At 43.0% G+C, this 26,290-nt stretch overlaps 1 protein-coding gene across 1 annotated transcript in view; it reads left to right on the top strand.

Annotated features, from left to right (window-relative positions):
- Positions 1 to 16,848, top strand: part of UFM1 (ubiquitin fold modifier 1) — a 343,593-nt gene extending 326,745 nt beyond the window's left edge. Inside the window, exon 6 of the mRNA XM_044073323.1 lies at positions 16,368 to 16,848. Coding sequence (XP_043929258.1) covers positions 16,368 to 16,444 — 77 coding nt within the window. The 3' untranslated portion in view covers positions 16,445 to 16,848. The remainder of the gene's footprint in view (positions 1 to 16,367) is intronic.
- The last annotated feature ends 9,442 nt before the right edge of the window (positions 16,849 to 26,290 follow it).

Raw genomic sequence — 26,290 nt, 5'->3', positions numbered from 1 at the left:
TTTAACTACACCATGCCGTCGGAGCAACCGACTACCAGCTTGCACAAAAAACGCAGGGATAAGGACAGACAGCCCAGGCCTAAGCCAGATTCCGAGGCCTCGGCCGATCCGGTCTCCGGTTCTCCGGTCCTCAGTGAGGCTCCGACGCAGCCCCCTGACTACCGCAGATATGGAACCCGAGACCGCTACAGAAATTTTGATGGAATGTACCAGGCCGACGCAGCCTTTTACTTCAGACCCTTCCGACGACTTTGCTACAAAAGACATCGGTACTACAGAAACGCCATCGGTTTCTGAAGGCGTTTTCAGACCGACGACTCTCACCATTAAAACGTTTTCTAAGTCTAAGACTCCTTCTAAATCTAAAAGGACTGCACTTCAGTCTCCTCTTCAAGGCCCCATGCCTAAGAAACAGTTGCTCAAAATGGCTGAAGATTTGATTTCTTTAATCAGGGGTTCCCAGTCCCCTCCTGACAAAAGGCCTAGACAAGAGGAAGATTATGCATCCTCTGAGCAGATGTCCATTTCTTCAGACTGCTCTGAGGACCAAGACTACTCTTTCTCTCCTTATGAAGATTCTGATGCTGAGGACTCCATTCCCTCAGCTTCTTCTCCTGAAGACTACTCCTTTGGGGAAACTTTACACACTATGAGGGAACATTTTCACTGGGAAGGTCAGGACTACTCTGATTCAAAGAAAAGGCTCAGAGAATTTCCTTTACTCCCCCCAACACAGACCACTTGCCATCCCACCAGTTTTGGACATTGTGGATGATGTCTGTTTAGAATCCAGTTTCAACCCAGACTCTTTACCTCCTGCTCCGGCTAAGCCAGACAGATACTATAGAGTGCCTGATTCCCACAAATTTCTTTACAAAAGCCCTGTAGCTGACCCAGAGACTATCTCCCAGGGTCCCAAGGGGGCTAAGGCTTCTATGGCTAAAAACCCAGTGCCTTCCGAGAGGGATTCCAGAGCACTAGACAGGTGGGTGAAAAAGGTTTACACCTCAGCCACACTAGCTATGAGGGCACTGAATTGTCAATTTCACATGCTAAGTATCAGCAATTTCTAATCTCTCAGTTAAAGCAAAGAATAACCTCTCTCCCTCAACAATCTGAATTGAAAGAAGTACAGGATCTGTTGCACGCCACTGAGCAGGTGGGCAAACATACCTTACAATGTGGGTTTGATTCTTTGGAGGCCTCCTGCAGAGCAGCTGTCACTGGGTCTGTTATACGTAGGCATGCTTGGTTAAAGGAACAAACTCTGCCTGATCATGTTAAAGCAAAACTACTAGATGCTCCCTTACAGCAAGATGTTCTTTTTGGAGTTAAAGCAGAAGTTTTAAAGAAAATGGAAGATAAGGCAAAATCTATGCAGACAGTCAAAGATTTCCTACAAGTACAACCCCCTCGCTTCAGCAGAAACTGGCCAACAAAAAATTGGTCTTTTCCAGCCACTGACAGACCACAGAGGGGTACATACAGACGCCCAAGAGGCAGAGGACAACCACAAGCCCAGTATAAACCTTGCCAATGGGGCTCTACAACACAGAAGGGAGGAGAAGACAGGTCTCAAACCACCAGAAGGAAAACTCAATGACTTGCACCTCATCTGGCCAAGCACTACTCTCTTGGAAGCCCCCTTGGGGGGGAAACTCGCACTTTTTGCAGACAACTGGCACATTGTCACAAAGGACAAATGGGTCCAAGACATAATTTTACGAGGATACAGATTCCACTTTCACACCTTGCCAATGAAAAGAGGAATGCCAAGCCTGCCACAAAATCAATGGGCAGAGGCACAAAAGCAAATTACAGCTCTCATGGACATGAGACATTCAACTGGTACCTACTCGAGAGCAAGGCCAAGGATTTTATTCAAGACTCTTTCTAGTGCCCAGAAAGGACAATGCCTGGAGACCAATTCTGGACCTTTCAATTCTAAACACTTATTTACAAGTACCCAAATTCAAGATGCTAACACTACAGCAGCTACTTCCCATGTTGGGCAAGGAAGCATGGCTAGTTACGTTGGACCTCAAGGAGGCATACCTGCATGTCCCTATCAGACAAAGTTGCAGAAGATACCTCCGTTTCATTGCAGGTTCAACCCATTACCACTTCTCTGCACTGCCCTTTGGCTTATCTACTGCGCCCAGAGTTTTCACAAAATGCCTGGCACCAGTAATTGCATTCTGCAGACAAAGAGGAATTCAAATATATCCATACCTGGACGACTGCCTCATCCAAGCAGAAAGCAAAGACATTCTCTTACATCATCTGGCCTTTGTAAAGCATCTACTAAACTGCCTGGGGAACACAGTAAACGAAAAGAAGTAAAAACTAGTACCCTTACAAAAAATGACATTCCTGGGTGCCAGCTTGAATACAACGGCCCAGAAGGCTTATCTTACGCCAGACAAGCAACTACAACTGACTCAATATTTCAAGACAATGGCAACAAAGACCCAATTCACTGCAAGAAAAATTCTGCAGGCTTTGGGCTTCATGGCATCTTGCATACTAATAATACCATTTGCAAAGCTGCATATGAGGAAATTACAGTGGTACCTAAAAAGCATATGGTCTCAACTCAGTCACAGCTTGGACACAATGATATCTCTCATTCCCTGCCTACAACAGGAATTTCTGTGGTGGGGTCACAGGCATGTCACCTCAACAAGGGTCAGCCTTTCACCTTGCCCCCAGCCAGGCAAACTATCACAACAGATGCTTCAGACTACGCCTGGGGGGCACACATGGCAGGACAATGCATTCAAGGCCTATGGACTGCAGATCAAAGAAATCTGCACATAAATCAAAAAGAGATGCTAGCTGTACAGAAAGCTCTGACAGCCTTCAAGGATCTATTACATCCAGGACAACTTGCAATAAAGACGGACAGCACCACAGTAATGTGGTACATAAACAAACAAGGGGGTACACATTCTTACCCGCTATGCAGGCAAGCAATGACCTTATGGAACACAGCTCTGGCCTACCAAGTCCAGTTACAAGCTCAATTCCTGCCAGGACAGAAGAACACATTGGCAGACGACCTCAGCAGAAACATCAAGGATCCCCACGAGTGGAAACTAGATCCACAAATATTTGCAATGATAACTCAAAACTGGGGCCTTCCAGACATAGACCTGTTCGCCAGTCCTCAAAACTATCAACTGATAAAATTTTGTACAAGGACATTTCACCATCAAGCTTGGAAAGTGGACTCTCTCTCTTTCAGTTGGAAAAACCTGACAGTATATGCCTTCCCTCCATTGCCTCTGCTCACAAAGGTTCTTTTGAAAGTCAAAAAGGAGAGACCACGACTGATTCTCATAGCCCCAGACTGGCCACGCCAGCACTGGTATCCGCTATTGAAAAATATGGCCCACAGCCCACCATGGATATTGCCTCAAATCCCCCATTTGCTCACACAACAAAACAATCAGATTCTTCACAGCCAGCTCAAAACTTTAAATCTGGCTGCATGGCAAATCCTCTAAGCATCCAACCAGCACCTCTTTCACAAGCAGTTCTGGATGTTATTCTGGAAGCCAAGAGGTCAAGTACCAGGAAGGCTTATTCGGACAAATGGAAAAGGTTTTGTGCCTGGAACCAAGCTAAAGGCCAAGACACAATTCAGCCTCACATGCCTCACATTCTACAGTATTTAACTGAGATGTTGCATAAAGGACTTTCTTTTTCCTCAATTAAAATCCATGCTTCGGCTATTTCAGCTCACAACACGGATCCACTTTTATTTTCACATCCTCTTCTAAGGCAGTTCCTCAGAGGGGCAAAAAACATTAGACCACCTAGGAGAGCTCCTGCACCAACATGGGACTTCAATTTTGTTCTGGAAAAACTAACGCTACCTCCCTTTGAACCAGCTTTCTCTGCATATCTACAGTTCCTATCATGGAAGACTGCCCTGCTCCTAACAATAACTTCAGCTAGAAGAGTCTCAGAGCTACAAGCACTAATGGCAGTGGAACCTTTCCTCATTTTTCATCAAGACAGAGTTTCTCTACGAACTAATCCTTCCTTTGTGCCTAAGGTGGGTTCCAGTGTAGCTTTAAATCAAACCATCCACTTACCCACCTTCTTCCCCAATCCACAGAACAAAGGTGAGAGACTCCTGCATTCCTTGGACATTCACAGGCAGCTTCGTTACTATTTGGACAAAACTAAGGCTTTCATAAAATCTGACCAGCTCTTTGTTTCCTATGCTACAGCTTCTCAAGGGAAGGCTATTTCAAAGCAAACCATTTCTAAATGGATAGGTCATTGCATACGTTTCTGCTATACACATCATGGGAAACCAGTTCCTGCTACGATTAGATCCCACTCTACCAGGGCTACAGCTACCTCTACAGCCTTTCTCAGGGGGGTTCCAATCAAGGAAATTTTAGAAGCTGCAACTTGGAGTTCAGTACACACCTTTACCAAACACTATCACTTACCTCTTTACTCAAAGTCCAGGGTGGGCTTCGCCACTGCAGTTCTGCAGGGCCTTATAGCCTCCACTAACCATCTATGATACCTCCCCCCTACCTTAGCTTTGGGATTCAACCCAAGTGTGATGACTGCAGCAGGGTAACACATTGAATTTTGTACCTACCATAAATGTAGATGTTCGAGTGTTCACCCTGCTGCAGTCCAGGTTACCCCCCCCCCTCCATCCCCTCTGATCTACTGGCTAAATCTCTTCTATGCCTTACTGATGTATTTGCTTATAGCTGAAGGGATTTTGCGTTTGTGCTGTGGTTACTCCTTTTGGTATTAATTTCTGACCACCTTTTTTGGGGGCACCTGACATCTGGGGCAAGAAAAACTGAAGAAAATGGCATTGGTTGCAATATATATACCCCTGGCGCACTGACATCAGGGAAGAGGTGACAGCAACCGATGCCGGACCAAGACTTTGGAATTCTGGCCGACTGCGGGACCGCCTGACGACAGGATAACCCAAGTGTGATGACTGCAGCAGGGTGAACACTCGAACATCTACATTTATGGTAGGTACAAAACTGTACTGTATTGTTTTTATTGTATATTTTTGATTAGCAATATGTATTGCCTACCTACTTGGGGGCACCTGACATCTGGGGCAAGAAAAACTGAAGAAAATGGCGACGGATGCATCTTATATACCCCTGGCGCACTGACGTCAGGGAAGAAGCGACAGCAACCGACGCCGGACCAAGACTTTGGAATTCGGGCCGACTGCAGGACCGCCTGACGGCAGGATAACCCAAGTGTAATGACTGCAGCAATGTGAACACTCGAACATCTGCATTTATGGTAGGTACAAAACTGTACTTTAATCATATCCATAATAATTCTTTCCATGACTTTACGTGTGAGACAAGTCACACTTATGGGTGTGTAGCTCCAGAGATCCATTGATGGTCCACCCTTGTGCAGAGGGTGGCCATTGCAGTCTTCCATTCATGTGGCATAAAGCCTGTGTGGAGGCTGTGGTTGAATACTGACTGCAGTGGGCCTGATAGGTTATATTTCAGGCTATTTAGGAGGTATCTTGCAATATTATTGTGGCCCACTGAAGCTGTATTTTTAGCCCAAGAGAGTGCATCTAAGATCTGCTGCCTACTGATGGAAGGTTTATGTTAGATGGGGCTTCCTGGGAGGTGGCTGGGTGTGACAGGGCGGTTTAGTTGGGGCTGAATATGTCAGCCAGGGGATTTGCTATATCTCCACATTTTGTGAATGTGGCTTCATTTCCAAAATACAGTTCAGCACACTTTGTGTACTGCCTTTGAGGTTTTGGACATAGATAAAGAAGACATTTTGGTTGTCCTTGGCCTGGGATGCTATCTTTACCTCAAAATGTACTTTATTGGACTTAATATTGGACTTAATTAATCCTTTTAGTTGTTTAAGTTTGATGAGATAGTTTTTATCTTTTTTTTTTTTTGTGTTCTACTTTCTAACTTTAGCTATGACATTTTTCTTTTGTTATACAACCTGTTTAATTTTAGATTCCACCAAGGTAGTTTTTTTTTTTTTTTTGAGTTAGTTTTGGGCTTACTTCTAGTAGGTACAGCAGTCTCTATGCAGTCATTGGCGTGGCTGTACAGAACTTCTGTGAATTATTCTGTGTAGGCTGCTGTATTGTCTGGATTTGGAGGGACTTGAAATTTTGACAGGTTACCACTTAATTAAAGGTGGGTTGCCTTGAAGTGCTTCCTATCTTTTACAGGGTTTTCTGTGGTTACAAAATTGATTGTTATTTTGAAGGAGATTGCTATATAGTCTGACTTTACCAGAGAGGACATGACACTTGGGGAGTGCAGTGTTCTCCCATATTTGTAAGTACCAGCTCCATTTTGTTTTCACCTGTAGTAGGTGTATGCACAACCTGGTCCAGGGTGTTTGTATTTACAAAGTCTTGGAGTCTCTGCACCTGCATATTTGGGTCATGTAAGATTCGCACTTTGTAGAAGGGGTAATTCAAGTCCCCCATGAGTATGGTATTTGTTTCAATGGTGAGTATTTCCAGTAGGTCTGAGTACAAACTAGGGGTTTCATGGGACATAGAGGTTGGCCAGTAGCTTACTAGCATATGGTATGGGACTTTGTCTATGGTAATCTGGATGTGGCGAAACTCCAGTGCATCATCCGGTTTAACCAACCTTGAGGTATGCTTATTGTAGCTCGAGACACCTTCACATTTAGTCCCTGTCTGTGCAGTTGCTGGTTTAAATGTGTGGAAGTCACTAGAGCCTTGCACTGCCAGGGTACTTGCTGCGGCTTTAAACGTGAGCCCATTAACTGCACAGGTGTCTGTATTCTCTAAATTGAGGAAAGCTTGGAGGGAGTTGACCAAGCAGTCCTGAATATGACTTCTGTGTTCTTGGAATTTCATATAATGATAGTACCGAACCTTTTATTTTTATTTAACATTTGTTAACTGGGAAAGTCTGACTTGGAACAAAGCCAATTTTCAGTGGAGGCCTGGGAAGAAACGCTCCAGATGCATGTTTTTTAGTGTTCAAAGAACTGCTTTTGACAAAACTCATAATAATAGATATAACAGAGCATTAACTTTGTAGTACAACTCTGTTTCTAAAACAGTTAAAAATATAGTCCACAAAAATTGGAATATTTTAGAAAGTGTTGACAAAATTAAAGCAATCATGGGTAATGAAACAGTATTTATTTATAGAAGAGCTAGAAATATTAAAATATTGTGGAGAATTCCGACTGTTTTAATACTGCTGTAAATGGACATAAAGGAACTAAAAAATGTGGTGCCTATAATCAGTGTAGGTATATTTTGGAAAAAGATTCTTTTACTCTGAATAATATTTTAAGGACCACTATTTACCCCTGTAGAGTTAACTGCCATACAAAAGGGGTGGTGTATCTTGCAACCTGTTCAGCCTTACACTGTTAAGACTGAATGGGCGTTGAAAAAGCGAATTTACGAACATTGTTACATTACTAAAGGTAATGTTAACAATGCACTGTACAGACACTCGCTTCAGTGCAAAACATTTAGTCAATTCTTTTTTGTTATTTTAGAAAAAAATTTGTGATTAAACCTAAGGGTGGCACATGGCAGGATTGAATAGAATTTAAAGAGCTGCTATGGCAGATGTTCTTCGTGTTTCACTGTTGCAGTCATTACATTTGGGTAATCCTGCTGGCAGGTTGCCCTCAGTCGGCCTAAATTCCAAAGTCCTGGGTCCTGCATCAGCCATTTTCTTTAGTCTTTCTTGCCGTGTGGTGCCCGAAGCAGAAGCAGTTCGCAAGTGCTGGTCGGCCGACTCCTGAGATTTTCGAGTTTCAGATCCCAAGTCTTCTATAAAGCTAAGTACCCTGTTGAGGAAACTTTTTTCTTGCTGCAGACCAATGTCAGAAAAAGTTAATAATTGTATTTGTTGTGGGAAGCAAATACCTCATAAGGACTTTCATTCGTACTGTATTCCTTGCCTAGGCCCTGACCATAACATTTCAGGTTGTCGGTTTTGTGCTAGATTTAACCAACGCACTATTAAGCGTCGGTATGATTTTGCATTAAACTATTTTGGGCGCAGGTTTAATTATCCAGAATTCTCGTCGGATAGCTATCTGACCACCGGAGTTCACAAAAAACGCAAAGAAAAAGATAGACAACTGTGGCCCAAAACCGACAACGAAGCTTCTCCTAAGCTAGTCGCCGATTCGCCGGTTCTCAGTGAGGTGCTTTCGCAGCCCCTGACGCCCGCTACTTTAGAGTCTCAGGCCGCTACCGACTCCTATGTGGAGTCGGCTATGCCACTGGAAACTCAAGGTATTGGAGCCTCGGATGCTATTCCTTCAGATGGGTCCAGAGCCGCTCAGCAGGCACCGGCTTCTGAGAGTGTATTCAGACCTAAACATCTATACATTAAACCGACTTCAAAGGCAAAGACTAAAGCACCTTCAAAGGCAAAGAAGCAAACTCAAGAGCCACGTGGACAGGCCTCCATGCCCAAAAAGCAGATGCTCAAAATGGCCGAAGACTTGATTACCTTGATCAGGGGTTCCCATCCCCCTCCTGATAAGAGGCCTAGGCAGGAGACTGACTATGATTCTTCAGATCAGGTTTCCATTTCTTCTGATTCCTCTTCTGATCAGGAATATTCTCTTCCCCCCATGAGGATTCTGATGCTGAAGAATCTATTCCTTCAGCTTCTCCTCCAGAGTACTATTCTTTTGGGGAAAACTTACATACCACGAGGGAGCATTTCCACTGGGAGAACCAAGATTTTTCAGAATCTAAAAAGAGGCTCAGGGATTTCCTGTTACTACCTCAACACAAGCCACTAGCCATCCCACCTGTGTTAGACATTGTAGATGTGTTTTCGGAGTCTAGTCTTACCCCTGACTCCTTACCTCCAGCTCCTGTTAAGCCTGACAAATACTACAGGGTCCCTGACTCACATAAATCCCTTTTTAAAAACCCTGCTGCAGACCCAGAAACTATTTCTCAGGGTCCCAAAGGAGTTAAGGCTTCCACTGCAAAAAACCCTACCCCCTCTGACAGAGATTCTAGGGCACTGGATAGATGGGGAAAAAAGGTTTACACATCTGCTACCTTGACTATAAGGGCCTTAAACTGTCAGTTTCATATGCCCAAATATCAGCAACATGTCATGGCATTGCTTAAACAGAAAATGTTAAACTCTGAATGTGCAGAAAACAAGGAAATGCAGGATTTATTGCATGCAGCTGAACAAGTTGGAAAGCATACTTTGCAATGTGGTTTTGATTCTTTAGAGGCCTCCTGCAGGGCCGCAGTTACAGGTTCTGTAATTAGGAGGCATGCTTGGTTAAAGGAACAAAATCTGCCTGATCATGTTAAAGTTAAATTATTAGATGCACCTTTACAGCATGATACTTTGTTTGGTGATAAGGCGGAAGAGGTGTTAAAGAAAATCGAGGACAAAACTAAATCTATGCAAACGGTCAAAGATTTTTTACAAGTACAGCCACCCAGGTTTAGTAGACACTGGCCAACAAAGAATTGGTCCTTTCCTGTGTCAGACAGACCCCAAAGGGGCAGACCCAGATGCCCTAGAGGCAGACCCCAGGCGCAAGGTTCATTCCGCTCCAAACAATGGGGGGCTTCTACCTCCAAAGTTGGAGAAGACAAATCACAATCATTCAGGAAACAGTCCCAATGACTTCCCCCTGCCTGCACCAAGCACTTACCTCCTGGCAGCCCCCTTAGGGGGAAAATTAGCACTTTTTTCTCAAGATTGGCACATTATAACCCAGGACAAGTGGGTCTTAAATATCGTGTCACAAGGCTACAAGTTCCATTTCCATACCCTGCCAAAGGCAAACGGCTGGCCAGATCTGCCAAAAAAAAAATCAATCGGCAGAGGCACAAAAACAGGTCTCATCCCTCATGGACATGGGGGCCATTCAGCTAGTACCAGAGCAAGAGCAGGGACAAGGATTTTACTCAAGACTGTTCTTGGTATCCAGAAAGGACAAGGCCTGGAGGCCAATACTGGACCTATCTATTTTGAACACATTCCTGGATATACCAAAATTCAAGATGTTGACTTTGCAGCAGCTTCTGCCCTTGCTGGGCAAGAACGCTTGGCTTGTGACTTTAGACCTAAAAGAGGCATACCTACATGTCCCAGTCAGACAAATATGCAGAAGATACCTCCGATTCAAGACTGGCTCAATGCATTACCAATTCTCTGCACTGCCTTTTGGCTTATCTATTGCGCCCAGGGTCTTTACAAAGTGTCTGGCACCAGTAATTGCATTCTGCAGACAGAGGAATACAAATATATCCTTACTTGGACAACTGTCTAATTCAAGCAGAGAACAAGGACATTCTTCTACAGCGTCTGGCATTTGTGAAAAGACTTCTAACATGCCTAGGGTACACAGTCAACGAAAATAAATCAAATCTAGTACCCTCGCAAGAGATAATATTCCTGGGTGCAAGCTTAAATACAACTGCCCAGATAGCTTATCTCACGCCAGACAAACAAAGGCAACTGACTACCTGTTTCAAAATGCTGGCAACAAAGGCCCAGTTATCTGCAAGAAAAATTCGGCAGGCTTTGGGCTTCATGGCATCCTGCATCCTACTAATTCCATATGCAAGATTGCATATGAGGAAACTTCAATGGTACCTAAAAAGTGTTTGGAGTCAACATTGTCACAGCCTGGAAACTATGATTACTCTCATTCCCTGCCTGCAACAGGAGTTTTGATGGTGGGCAAAGGCTTGTCACCAAAATAAGGGACAGCCATTCACATTACCCCCAGCCAGGCAAACACTAACAACGGATTTATTAGATTATGCCTGGGGGGCCCACATGGCAGGAAGATGCATTCAGGGCACATGGACCTCAAACCAAATGCATCTACATATCAATCAAAAAGAGATGCTAGCATTTCAAAATGCCCTGACAGCCTTCAAGGACCTACTTCATCCAGGACAACTACTGATAAAGACAGACAACACCACGGTCATGTGGTATATAAACAAGCAGGGGGGGCACTCATTCTTACCCTCTTTGCAGACTAGCCATGACATTGTGGGACACAGCATTGACTTACTAAGTACACCTGCCAGGAAGGAAAAATACTCTGGCAGACGACCTAAGCAGAAACCTCATGGATCCCCACGAGTGGCACCTGGATCCACAAATCTTCAGCATGATAACAAGGAAATGGGGATGACTGGACATAGATCTATTTGCCTCCCCTCACAACTACCAACTAAAAAGATTCTGCACAAGGATTTATCACAGGCAAGCATGGAAAGTGGACGCCCTATCTTTCAGCTGGAAAAACCTATCAGTATACGCATTTCCCCCTCTGCCTCTCCTCCCCAAGGTACTCCTAAAGGTTAGACAGGAGAAGCCAAGGATGATACTAATTGCCCCAGACTGGCCCCGCCAGTACTTGTATCCAATACTAAAGAGCTTGTTTCAATGTCCATCTTGGACCTTACCTCATCTACTGTCCCAGCAAAACAATCAGATCCTGCACAGCCAACTCAGGAGTTTAAACCTGGCAGCATGGCGGATAATGTAATCATACAAAGCACACTTCTCAGTAAAGCTGTGATGGATGTCATTTTGGAGGCCAGAAGGCCTAGTACTAGAAAATCTTATGCTGGAAAATGGAAGAGATTTTGTGCTTGGAACCAGGCACAAGGAACTGATACAGCTGTGCCAAATATTCCTAAGATTTTGCAATATTTAACTGAGATACTGGACAAAGGCCTATCTTTTTCATCTATTAAAATTCATGCCTCTGCCATTTCGGCTCATTATTTATTTTATTTATTTATTTTATTTTTATTTTACATTTGTTAACCGGGCTAGTCTAACTGGATACATGTCCATTTTCAGTAGAAGCCTGGGGAGAAAAGCTCCAAGAAAGACCTAAAAAGAGATATAAAAGTCATAATACATCCAATTAAAAAAATACAAAAAGTCATAACAGGTCAAATTAGAAGATGCAATTGTAAAAAAGCATAACATTTTTTACATTACAATACAGAGCCACCAATCTTTTCTCATCCCTTACTAAAACAGTACCTCAGAGGAGCCAAAAACTTAAGGCCTCCAAGATCATCACCAATGCCTGCATGGGACCTCAACTATGTCTTGGAAAAACTCACCCTGCCACCTTTTGAGCCAGTTGATATAAAGTTTTTATCTTGGAAAACAGCTCTGCTCATAGCAATAACTTCTGCAAGACTAGTTTCAGAGCTTCAGGCACTCATGGCTGTGGAACCTTTTATCATTTTTTATCCAGACAGGGTCTCTCTCAGGACAAACCCAACATTTATGCCCAAGGTGGTGTCCAGTGTGGCTCTTCACCAAACGATTCATCTGCCAACATTTTATCCAAATCCACAGAACAAGGGGGAGAGAATTCTGCATTCTTTGGATGTACACAGACAGCTTAGATTCTACTTGGACAGAACCAATTTTTTCCAAAAGACTGAACAATTATTAGTGGCATATGCTGCAGGATCACAAGGAAAGGCTATCTCAAAGCAGACTATTTCAAAGTGGATAGGCCACTGCATTCATTTCTGCTACTCACACCATGGCAAGCCAGTTCCTAAGGGCATTAGGCCACATTCAACCAGAGCTGCAGCCACTTCAGCAGCCTTCCTCAGGGGAGTACCAACCAAGGACATTTTAGAGGCTGCTACTTGAGTTCAGTGCACACCTTTACCAAGCACTATCATCTGCCACTCTACTCTAAATCCAGGGCAGGCTTTACCACTGCAGTTCTGCAGGGCCTCATAGCCGCTCCTAATGCTGTTTAGCTCCAGCCTCCCATCCATAACTTTGGGAATCTAACCAAATGTAATGACTGCAACAGTGAAACATGAAGAACATAGTACAGTTGTGTACACTTACCATAAATGTAGATGTTCGAGCGTATTCACTGTTGCAGTCCAGGTTACCCACCCGCCACCCCCCTTTCTTCTTATGGAACCTATCCTTCCTTCTCTGATTTATACAACCTCTGTGGTGTATTTGCTTGTAGATGAAGGTAAAGTTTATATTGGTGCATGTATTTATATGTATATAAATTTTTACTACCCTTTTAGGGGGGCACCTGACATCTGGGGCAAGAAAAACTAAAGAAAATGGCATTGGTCGCATCTTTTATACCCCTGACGACCTGACGTCAGGGAAGGGACGACAGAAGCTGACGCAGGACCAAGGACTTTGGAATTCAGGCCGACTGAGGGCAACCTGCCAGCAGGATTACCCAAATGTAATGACTGCAACAGTGAATACACTCGAACATCTACATTTATGGTAAGTGTACACAACTGTACTTTTAAGGTTTATTCCTGCCCCCCAGATTTAAATACCTGCTTCCTTAATTTCTAATTTAAAGCCAACAACAGAGAGGCTATACTGTAATTGTTTTGATTTTTCAGTTATTGTTTAAAAAAATACAAATTAAAAAGTTTAGGTTGTAACACATATGCAGACAATATACACTTGTTTGGTGTTATGCTATTAGATGAGTCAATTTGGATTTAAGGTATGATTTACTACTACTATTATTAAATGAACTTTATATTTTCTTTTATATTTCTTAATGTTCTTAGTAATTAGATAGTTTTTAATTGATTAATTTATAACCACGACATGTGACTGATGTTTTAAACTTATAAATTGCCTGGTTACTTGTTTTATGATGATATCCGTTACATTTTTTGACGTACGAAAAACATGTTTTTTGTTATTATTGTGCTTAAAACCCTTTTGCTTGGGTCTGATGTATATATTTGTCTAATTTTACCACTGTGACTGTTTTGGATTTTTTACTTCCTTTTTGGAGTGGAGAACCATTTTTGTTTTGGTTTCTAAGTTTGTGGTTGTATACCAACCTTTGATTTCCTTTGTTGTTTATATATCTCATACATACTGTATTTGTTTCTTTGAGAATTAAATATTTGTCAGTGAATGGTAGACAACTGGTACATTGTCTCAATATATCCATATCCACCAAACTAGCTGCAGAGAAATTTAGAGCAATCATATCCATTATGTCATGTCGTTTATTGGGTGAGCTACTAGTGTGCGATGCACAAGGGGTTAATAGTGGATGCACAAGGGGTTAATAGTGGGTTAGCTATACGTGATTTTGGGGATGGAGACCAGACTGGGCTGTATATTACTAAATTCAAGGCTGGGTGCTCCTCAACAGGCAGACTAGTTGCTGTGTGCTACTTTTCTTTACGCTCTGAGTTGCTGGTACAGTTTCAGAGGTGGTTTTATAGGGGAAATTTGGTTTCTGAGTGTGTCTGTACAGGACACTAGTAGTCCCTGCTGCACGATTAGCAGCAGGCACACAAATGTACCAGGTTTACACAGGTACTTAAAACACAGGAAGATGGCTTCTGAGCCCTCTGGCCAATAAAACGAGTACACTCATAGCTTTCTTATGGTGTTTTCCATCTCAGAAAGACCAGACTGCTGATACTGCCACTGACTGGGATATCCCAGTCCTCTTAATGTTAAAACACTAAAAAAAGGTTGCTTGAGCATGTAATGCCACCACAAAACAAAGTAAGCTTCCGGGGAAGGCGATTCGAAGTATTAGGGACTTAAAGTGATTCAAAAGTGCGAACATAAACAAATAAAGCAGAAATAATGTAGAATCACTTTAAAACAGTTAACTGAAGTGCAAAACAATAAAATAAATCTCTTATCTGCCAAGGATGGAGCAGGATTTATTCAGGACCCTGTCACAGTGTGGCAAAGATGCCAAGCAATTGAGAGTTCTTGGGAAAATGAGCATGAGGCAATTTGTAGTAAGGGAGGTTTACTGAAGAGCAATACTGGATGGGCATATACAGTGTTGCAGATCTATTGAAAAAAGTGAATGGGAAAATTACTTAAATAGCTTACACAATGAAAGAGGGAAGGGATGGACTGTGAAGTTCTTGTAAAGACAATAAAAAAGAATGTCCTTTTGTTACACCCACCACAACAAAACTATTTCCGGCAAAAGCAAGACTCGCAGTACTAGAGCCTTGGCTTCATCTGCTTTTTTTTTTGGAAATGGTTGGATTCTAGAAGTATTCTACAATCAGTAGGTTAGTCCTTTGTGTGCACCTTTACAAAGCACACTGAATTAGAGTCCTTCTTCAGGTCTAGGACAGGCTTTGTTATGACCATTCTTCAGGTGGTCCTGGACTTTCTTCCTTCCTCCTCACTCCTCCCTGTCAGTATATGTTACGGTAATCTACCCATACGCAGCAGTGATCCATATGAAGAACATAGCACAGATGTATAAGCAAACTTAACAGTAGATATTTGAATGATCACTACTGCAGTAGTTGCTTCCTCCCTTCATCCTCCTTATTTTTGTATGTTTTTATTCCAGATTCTGGACATTATTGTGATTATGATTTTCTTTGTATTGGCCTTCTCAGGATTTAGCTTCCCTCTCTCTAATGGCATGAAAGCTCTGAAGGGCTTGGCACTCAGACCTGTCTTAATCAGCATAGCTTCAGCTGACTGGGCACATGGAAGGTGCCCTGAAGTGTTTGAGGATGGCCAACTGCTATATCCTTGGCAGGATGTAATGCATATAGCCTAGGCTGCTGCAGTGGTGGTTATTCGAACATCTACTGTTTTGGCAAGTTTACTTGCACACCACAGCATCCTCAAGGATTACATTAGAGAATGACAGTAGTCTTTAGCCTGTTGGATGTAGTATATGGTCAGGTTTTTAGCCACTCTGTTTGGGTATCTTACAGTTTTGTAGTGTCCTAGAACTACTGTTTTTCTTTTTGCATGATGTGCTTATCCTGGGAGCATACCTGTTGACCTCTTAGCTGAAGAATCAAGGACAAAGCCAAAAAATAATGAAGGATGAAGTCCTAAACTCATGAATAAAATTAGAAATATTGCTTCGATACATAGAAAGATGCTGTAATAACAGATTTTGCATCGTTGCGCATTTTCTGAAATATATGAAATCTAAAACGAAATATCGGTCATTATTTATCAACTGTAGTCCTCAGTCATTTGCCAGAGACTTTTATAAGGAACAGACCAAAAATATGAGGCAGTATGTGGGGAATTTGAGAGCAATGCCTGGCAGCACATCCAGAACAGGGCAAATGTGGATTATACTCCTTATTCTTCTTTGAATCTGATCTGTCATATCATTTGGTGTAACATATGTAAATTTTTAAGTCGCAGGTACATATGTTGGTGCTGCATTTTGTTTCACACCATAGCTTATTGCATTGTATTCATACTTCATTATGATTTGTATTTCTTTTTCTCAGTAACAGTAGTTTAACATGTGGCGCTGATCTTGTGTTTTCTCTCTAATTGCAGGTAATGTTTTTTTAAAACATGGCTCTGAACTGAGACTCATTCCGAGGGATCGAGTTGGCAGTTTTCAGCAGCTTTAGAAGATCAAGGAAGGGATCATTTTTTATATGGAAACAAAGTATTTATTTTGGAAAATCGGTTTATTATATGTCTATAGTTACCTAAACTGAAGCTCCCATGTGTTATGGTAATGAACATCTGAATGTCAGCTGCTAGATGAAGAAGAGTCTTATGTATGCATGCTGCACATTTCTTCAAACAGTTGCGTTTTGCAATTTCAGGACAACACATGTTTACAGTTCAGAGTGTCATCATTGTAAATTCATCTTGTTCCTTTATTTCCTTGTAATTGTGCAAGACTCGGTCCAGGAAACAAAATGGTTCTGTTGTACATGGTCTTTGGAAGAGATGAGTGTTTGCCTGTTCTTTCAACTTGGTTTCAAACATATAAGATCATAACATAAAATATTTTGGTGCAAACGAATTTCTTGCATTTGTGTCCTTCCTAAGTAGATTTATTTAAGCTCAGTTTGCTTGTTCAAATGTGAAAGTTATTAAGTTCATGTTATGAAATGCTAGATAGTGATCAGTTTTTTAAATTGAATAGTCCGTCTATTGTCCAGTACAGAAAATGTCAGTGCCGTTGTTTCCTTTGAAAGGAAGTCAAAGACTACCACTCTCATCGATGTAGTCATCACTGTAGGGAACTCAATGCAGTCCGAGTGGTCTGACATCCAGCCTGAATTTCAGAGTTGGGAGGCCTTCACCACGGCCAGGCTTGGTGTCACCCTACCCAAGACATCTTCACATACCCATCGTATAAGAGGTGTCCACACGTCTCATCTTCAGTTCATTCTTGCATTATTTGAGAATAGTTGGAAAAAGAGCATTCTTTTGTTCCAGACCTATGATCAAAGCGCAGGATAGGTAAGTCCCCTGTTGATTCTTGCCTGTGATTGGCATTGTGCTTTGCTGGTTATTGAATGTTTTTAACATCAGGGTAGTGACTCCTGACACAAAGGTGTAGAACATGTCCAGTCCAGAGAAAGCTAGCCTCTATATTTGCGAACCCCAAGTTCTGCAGAAGAGTTTTTTTACAATAAGTGTGTTTCCTGGCTAGGTCTGGAGCAGACATTAACAGTTTACAGTTTGCCAGGGATTTAGGCCTAAGACAAGTAAGGCAAGGCTTGAGGCACTTCAGGCTTATTTGACCAACAAGGAGTTCATGACCATTTTAGGAAAACCCACAGAGTCATTGGAGTCACAGAAAGCTGGTATCCTGGACATCTCCATCAATACGAAAAGGACAGAGAAGCAAAGCTCAAAGGAGGAGTCCAGAGAGAGCCTAGAATCTGATAATTCATCAGGGGACCCTAGATCCAAAGATGTCAGCTCCTCTGAGGTACTGAAACAACCCCCAACCCTGAGTTACTTTGGATGCCGCCACACATTCTGTCCACAGCACATTCCACCTGATTGAAAACTCATCTACAGAACAGGCAACCAGTGTCATTCAGAAGTTGGCCCTAGAACATAATTTTTATTTTTAATTAAGGAGAAGGTAGCTTTCCCTTGGTTGCGCTAGATAAAGAGGTTAGAGTGCACAGAAAATCAGAATTTGGGGACACTCTTCCTCTGGTTCTGAGATCCCCTACTATGACAATTCATGCCAATACCCAGGCATCTGAGGCAAAGACCTTGTCAGACCAGAGTTTCTGCTTTATGGTGGGTCATCAGCCTCCATTCACACCCCACCTTCCTGTCAAGATTGGGCTAAGCTGGTACAAGACTTCTTTCATATCTTACAAATCCTGCAGTCTGAATACAGCTAGCCCTTTCTTTTACTAGGTGACTCTATCGTCAGGCACACTGACGTCCCGCTCACCAGGCTGAACAAGGAGAAGGTCACGGTGAGCTGCCTGTCGGGCGCTAGGATCCGCCACATAACACAAGCACTCAGGTCACTCCAAGGCAAGTACAAATATGACTCTGTCATTGTCCATGCTGGTGTGAATGACCTGAGACGTACTTCCCTGGACTACATGAAAAGAGACATAGAGGAGCTCTCTGAGCATGTAGCCCAAGCCGGTATGACCCTGACCTTGAGTAGCATCTTACCCTCACCAAGAATGATGCCACAATATGAAGACAAGATGATCAATTTCAACAATTGGCTTAAGTATTGGTGTCATTCAAAGGGGATCCAATGCCTGTCAGCCTGGGATGACATGCTCGACAAGCCACAATGCTTTGCTAGGGACGGCTTGCACCTGTCACCCCTGGGCTTTCGGATATTGGCAAAGGCTCTTGCTTCCCCCATAGTGCCTTTTTTAGGCACGGCTCAAAAGACAAACCCACCTCCATAGGTGTCACAAAGGATAAGAAACTAAGAGTAATGCTACTCAACGCCAGAAGTCTAAACCTCAAGATGCACGCACTCGAAACACTCCTTAGCATGGAGAACATCAATATCTGTGCAGTAACAGAAACCTGGTTCAAGGCTCCCGAGAGCACCCCAGCACTACCAGGTCATACCTCATACCATGCTTTTCGGCCCCAAAACTTGGACCGAACCACAAAAGGAGGGGGAGTATCAATATTCGTCAAAGATACCCACACCTCCAGGTTGGTGGCACATCACGAAGCATCAGAGACTATCCATGTGCAACTAACAGTGGGTAAAACTGCCTTCCAGTTTATAGCCTGCTACAGACCACCCTCCCAAACCCAGGAAACCCACTCGGCCTCCTGAGAACACTGGAAAATAAGAAGGTCTCTCCAAACACCATTATAGTGGGCGACTTCAACAACCCAAACATAGACTGGGTGTATTACTCTAGCTCCAACACCCTAGCCCAAAGGTTCCTAGAATTTATAAACTCAAATGCTATGGAACAACTTGTTACCACCCCCACAAGAGGGGAAAACATACTGGACCTGATCATCACCAACATGGGGACTCTATGCTGCAGACCAGAAGTGTATCCCTCATTGGTAAGATCAGACCATAAACTAATCTCACTGGATATTCACATCCCGACCCCACCCCCTGCCCAGAAAACCACAGTGAAAAACTTCTCTAAAGCAAATTTCACACTCCTCAAAACCGAGGTGGAATCCTTCAAAGCCCCCGAGCCTGTGGAAAATAAGGCCCAGACCGCAGAATCCTTTATAAACGCATTCTGTGAACACCTTCAGGAATGCATGGATCATGCAATCCCAAACAAAACCAAGACCCAATCCTCCAAAGGCAGACGTCCTGTCTGGTGTACCCCAGCCATAAACAAACTATACAATAGAAGGAGGAAGCTACTACATGATAGAGCAAAATCCGAAAAAGGGAAGGCATCTCTAATCAGTATTAGCAAAAAACTACGGGCACTCATAAAATCATCTAAGGCCAGCTTCGAGAGAAAAATTGCACAGGACACTAAGGATAATCACAAGGCTTCTTTAGTTATGTTAGGAACCTGGGTGGGAATTCCCAGATATGCTCAGAATTAGTCCAAAATGACAAAAAATACATCGAACCCACAGTCATTGCCAACATCCTAGCTGACAGGTTCAATGCAAACTTCTCCCCCCTCCCCACCAAAAGGGCAAATATCTATCCCAGCAGAGTGCTGCCCCCCTGACATCTCAGATGCTCAGGTAAGAGCCGCCCTCTCCAAAGCAAAAAACACAGCATCAGTGGGACCAGACGGTGTCCCGAGCTGCGTCCTACATGAACTCCAAGAAGAGCTAAACCCAAACATAAAACTACTGTTCAATCTCAGCCTTACTACAGGATATGTACCCAAAGAGTGGCGTACAGCAACAGTGGTCCCTCTCCACAAAGGTGGTGCCTCAACGGATCCTGGAAACTATCACCCCATAAGCCTGACTAGCTTGGTCTGCAAAGCTATAGAAAGGATCATCATGAACCTCATAAATAAAGATATTGGGGACCTACAGACACTGGATCCTACCCAGTTCGGCTTTGTTAAGGGCAGATCCTGCCTCTTAAACCTGGTCGATTTCTTTGAAACAGTCACCAAGGCCATTGACGAGGACCTGGACCTCGCAAAAGCCTTCGATACAATACCCCACTCGGGCATTATAGATAAGCTCACCAGCTTAAATATAAACCCCTATGTCACTAGATGGGTTGCAAACTGGCTCAAGAACAGAACCCACATGGTTAGAATTGCTGGAGTCATGTCAGACTCCAAACCAGTTACAAGTGGCTTCCCACAAGGCTCAGTCCTGGGACCTCTCTTGTTCGATATATATTTCTCGGAGGTACAGGCCAACACGGAAGGACTGTGGCTGACCAACTTTGCAGATGACTGCAAACTGGGTGCCATAATCGACTCTCCAGCCGACACAAGCATCCTCCAAAAGGGCCTCATAGAAACAGACAACTGGTGCCAGAGCTATGGCCTCAAGCTAAACACCAAAAAGTGTATAGTCATCCCCTTTGGCAAAAACAAAGTGCCCACAAATTACCACATAAGTGGTAATCCATTAAGTACAGAAGAAGTAATTAGGGACCTGGGGACCCAAGTTGATAGCAATCTCTCATTTGACAACCACGTGGCCAAAGTGGTTAGAAAAACATTTTGTATAGCCCACCTAATCATGAAGGGATTCACATCTAGATCAGGGGAGGTCATCGTGCCTCTTTACTCATCCCTCATCAGGCCCATAATTGAGTACAATGCCCCTTTTGGGATGTACCTTACCAGACACCTGCAGCAACTGGAAGGACCCCAAAAGTACCTCACCAAGAAAATCAAAGGACTCAAACAGATGCCATATGCTGCCCGGTTAAAGAAACTCCAGCTCTACTCATTGGCATACTGCCTGCTCAGAGGCGATCTGTGCCTGACGTATAAAGCCATGTCCAATCCGAAATTAATGGACATGCTGCACCTCAGAAAATCCAAATCCCATTGAGCTATGCGCTCGAGAGATTTGAACCTCAGCACTGAAATAAATAGGACATGCTGGAGGGACAGATTCATAACCCAGAGGCTCCCTTCACTCTGGAATAAAATCCCAGTCCAGGTTAGGCAGAGTCCCTCATTGACTCTCTTCAAGAGGAATCTTGATGAGTGGATGGGAGATCGTAGGTTTACCCCGGGTATCACTAATGTGTCACTGTTAGACAGAGGCACAGTATACTAACCTCGAAAAAAGGGCATAGCAAAATTAATTTAAAATGGGTGGTGAAAGCCAAACACACTCTGGCTAGGCTTATAAATGCCCTAGGGCAGATAGCCTAGTATGAACCTATGAACCTATAAATGTCCAAACCAAGAGAAAAAGAGAAGTGTCTCGTATGAGAGACCCTGATGACTCCTCCATAGAGGAAGAGGAGGATGTGGACTATAAGTCCCATATGTCCGTCTCCTCATCCTGTGATACAGACATTGAAGACAACCTTGCCTTAGTCTCACCACCTGAGGACCTGTCATTTAGAGACATCCTGTCTTTGATGAGAGAATAGTTTGAATGACAAACTTATGAATACTCAAACTTGAAAAGGGGTTTGGTTATCCCTTCAGTGCATGAAGCCCTTCTGGATGTCTTTGATGCTACCTCCCTAAAGCCATACATCCAACCCCCACTTGCAGTAGGATTGACCAGTTTTAAAGGGTACAGGACACACACAAATTCCTATTGCAGAGCCTAATACAGTTTTTCTGGAATCTGCAAAGGGAGCTAGATTGACTAATAGGGCTAACACTAACAAGGAAAGTAAGTAACTGGATAGGTTTGGAAAAAGGGTATATGCTTAAGCAACCCTGGTATTTAGAGCGTTAAACTATCAGGCCCACATTTAAAAATATCAGGAACATATAAGGGAATACAGGATAAGAAACTAAAGTTTCCATGGGTTCTGTAATACAGATCTCTTTACAGCTAGTGAAGCATTTTATAATATGTGGGTATGATGCTGTGGATACAATGTCCAGGGCTGCCTGCAGCAGGGCTAGTAATCAGAAGTTTTCAATCAGGTGGATTGTGCTGTGGGCAGAGTGTGTGGTAGCATCCAAAGTAACTTCGTTAGCCACCTCAGGGCTGGTGGCTACTTCAGGACTCAATCTATGCTGGAGTAAGTGAAGGTGCATATCCTTAATGCACGTCTGGGTAAGGAATTGCTCTTTGGACCTCAGGCGTACAATGTATTCAAAGAGCTGGTGGACAGAAGATGATGATGGAGTCATTGAAACTCATGTTCTATCCTCCCATCCCCATATATAATAGAAATCCCAAACAAGGGTCTTACTATTGGAGGTTTGGTAAAAGTAAGCAGCCTGAGGGTAGAAAGGTGACACAGAATGGAAGAGAAGGCATTTTGAAGACTGAATTGAAGGGGCCCTCAGAGCTCTTTCCCCATCAGGAAGCAGCTAGATTACAGCAGCCTCTCCAAAAACTCTGCATTGGCCCCCAACTGTTTTTCTCTCTTCTTATAACAAGATGGGTGTTGCTTGGCCTCTTCCTGTCAGTTCTGTCCAGAATTACCATAGACCAATAGATTATACCTAGGTAGTACAAGCTGTAGGTTATGGACAGACTTAAAAGAAGAGGTCAGATGTCAGAACCAGCAGACCAGAATGATCTATTAGGTCCCATATGAACAGAAACAGTAGCCCTTTGCATACTGACTATGAGGTGCAGTTTCTAAAAGAACAGACTGCTTTAATCAAGCTTGTTTCCTATCCCAAGAAAGGGCAGGCCCTGGAGACCCATTTTAGATCTTTCATTACTTAAATTTCTAAAAGTACCAGAATTCAGGGTGTTGACACTACAGAGCTTACTTCTTGTTCTGAGCCCACAGGCAGTCTTTGTTACTCTGGACCTCAGGATGCCTTTCACATTCCCATGTACAAAGATCAAAGGCACTCTCTGACAAGGGGCCCACCATTATCAGTTTTCTTCATCCTTTGGTTTAGCTACTCTACCTAGAAGTTTCACAAGATGTGCATCCCTTGTCATGACTCACTGCAGGACTAAGGGCATCCATATTTACTGATTCAAGTCCACTCCCAGGAAGAGATGGAGAGGGCTGTGAGATTTCACCTTAGTCTGCTTGGTCAATTTGGGTTCTACCTTCATTGAACAAAAATCTAATGTCTGTCCAAGCCTGAACGTAGACCATATTCTTGGGGATCCTGTTGGATACAAACATCAGAAGATCCAAGAGAAAGTGAAGTCAATGACTGCCCTCTTCCAGTTCATGGAAGGGAAATCCAGACTAATGGCCAGACAGTTCTTGACCATCCTATCCCACATGACAAATTACACATGAGGAAGTACAGTGGTTCCTCCGATTCAGACCAGCAGCTACAACCCCTGGAAATTACCGTGTCAGTGATACCTTGTAACAAGACAGCAAATGAAAAGAATTGAGGGTGCCATTCGGGAAGATAATGCCCAGACAGAACTTCATCGCAGATGCCTCAGACCTAGCCTGGGCATTGCAGACATTGGACATTAAAGTGCAGGTCATCTGGAATATCCGGCAACAAAAGCTTTGCATAAATATCAAGAAGATGATGTCAGTCATCGATGTCCTGCTGATTTTCAAAGATTTTTTATACCAGGGATTCAAAATGTAATCCCAGACAATACTACAGAAATATATACATAAGCAGTGTCACACATTCTTACCACCTGTGCTGGCTTGTGACCAGGCTGAAAGCTACAAATGTGCCATCTCAAGTAAATATATCTGACAGCTCAATGAAGCAAGGCAGCCCTGGTTTTCTCACTTCATTAAGATGGCAATGGACAAACAGTTCCTGCTGTCTGAGCATGTGAATGTCCCAATGCATTATAAGGGAGTCCCTGATATGCACCTAGTCCAACTGCATTGAACTTTGCAGCTTGGAGAATATAACCTTATTACCCTTTGTGTACCTTTACTCTAACAATGTGTAGAAATTGTAAAGGAAGATAGAATGCCAAGCACAATGAAGTCAAGATTAGCAAAATGGAAGAAATCCCCACTGGTCTAGGAGGAAGCAGCACCCTACACTGGTTGGTGTGCCTGTAGTTTTGCAGTATCTCCCCAAGCTCTTTGAGATAGGCCTGCCTTTACAGTTCAGTGAAGCTACACTTGTGCTGTGTTTCTGCCTGTGTATTAGCAGACCCCTTCTGAGACCATTCCGCCAGTGAGACAGTCTCTAAAGAGTATCCTCTACTCTGAGGTTTCTCCCTATTCTAGGACATAAAGCTTGTATTAGAAAAGTTAACCATGCCACCTTTTGCACCATCAGTATCTGTAAACCTGAAATTCGTGGCTTGTACAGCTTTCCTCACCGTAGTCACCTCAGCGAGAAGTGTATCAAAACGTCATTCTTCAGAGTGCACACAGCCTTATCTTGTATTCCATAAAGACAGAGACCCTGTGCACTAACCCCTCTTTCATGCCAAAGGTGGCCTACAGAGCTAGCCCTCAATCAAGTTATGCAACTGCCTGCTTTCTTCCCTATACTTCAGAACAAAAGAGAGCATTTTACACTCATTGGATGTTCACAGACGACTGAGTTGCTGTCTGGATATAACCAAAGACATGTGAAAATCAGAACAAGTATTTTTCTTCTTTTCTGAGGGCAGGCTACTGCTAAACTGTCTCTAAACAGACAGTCTCTGAATTGATAAACATTGCATCAAATTTTGTTAGAAGGCCAGTGGTTATATGTGAAAAAAACTAGACTCCACTGTGCTAGGTTCACAGCAACGACCATATGTGTCCTGTGAGGATTTAGTAGCCACATGGACTTCTCTTCATACTTTGTCAAAGTTCTGCAGGTTGTACATGAGCCCTAGGACATGAGCATGGTTAACCTCTGCATTCCTGAGAAGCATGATCTCCCTCCTGTCCTGTGCAGTAATCCCCCTCCCTACTTCTAGAGAGATAGCAGTTTTGGGAATCTTCCTCGCATTGATCCCTGCAGCAGTGGTCCACACGAAGGACATAATACAGTTCTATAGTACAGTCCAGCATAGTTGCAGTCATATTTTCCTCCCTCCTTTCCCACATTAATGTAGGATAATTGTGGTTGTGGTGAGTACCCATATCCCTTCCTTCATTTCATCATTACTGTATGTATTATCTCTTGTTTCTTTCTTTTTGTACAGCTTAGCATGGAAGGCCAATATTCAGCAGATGTCTGACTGTGACCCCTGATAGCTGAAGTATGAAGGCCAAAATTGTAGGCTAGCACTGCTGCAAGAAGGGCAGGAAAGAATTAAAAATGTTATGGGTGGACACCACTTATGTACCCATGTACATGAAGCCATCTGTGGTAAGGTGACCGTAAACAAATCATGGGGGGAGGGTGCCCAGCTCTGAATGTCAAGTTCCCTCCAATGATGAATGCAACAGTGACTACATTTGAACACTTGGACTATTATGGTAATTGGCCTGCACAGCATAATATTTTGAATTTAAAATAACTCTTTTTTTGATTTTGTGGCAGATAAATCTTTCCCCAGTCATGTCATGTTTCTCAGTTTTCTTTAGATTGGATTGCTTTCTTTACAGTTTTGACATTTCATATTTTAACAGCCATTTTGTTTCAGATTTTTTTTTTTTTTTTTTGTGTGTCCTTACCATTTTTTAGTTGAAGGTGAGGAAGATGCAGTGCAGTACAGACAACTAGCATTCTGCATTTTTGTGGCCATAATAAACTGAAAAAATATTGTCTGCCTAAATTTATCTAATGTGTGAAACTTTGTTTTGCCTGCAAGATCTAATGTCACAGTTTTGTCAAGAAACCTCTGTGAGTATGAAAAATGATTTATATATTATTTTGCTGCTAATAATAATAATAGCAGCATTTCTATTTATTGACTTTTTTTGTAATCCATGTAAGTGTTGAGTTACCTCTGGCTCATTTTCAGGGCAGCTTGATAATTACCAACATACATCA

This window comes from Protopterus annectens, chromosome 5.part1, assembly GCF_019279795.1.
Source record: "Protopterus annectens isolate FY-2018-M chromosome 5.part1, PAN1.0, whole genome shotgun sequence".
Taxonomy (NCBI): Eukaryota; Metazoa; Chordata; order Ceratodontiformes; family Protopteridae; genus Protopterus; species Protopterus annectens.
Note: the sequence above shows the minus strand (reverse complement) of the source record. Positions and strands in the feature narration are given on the sequence as shown.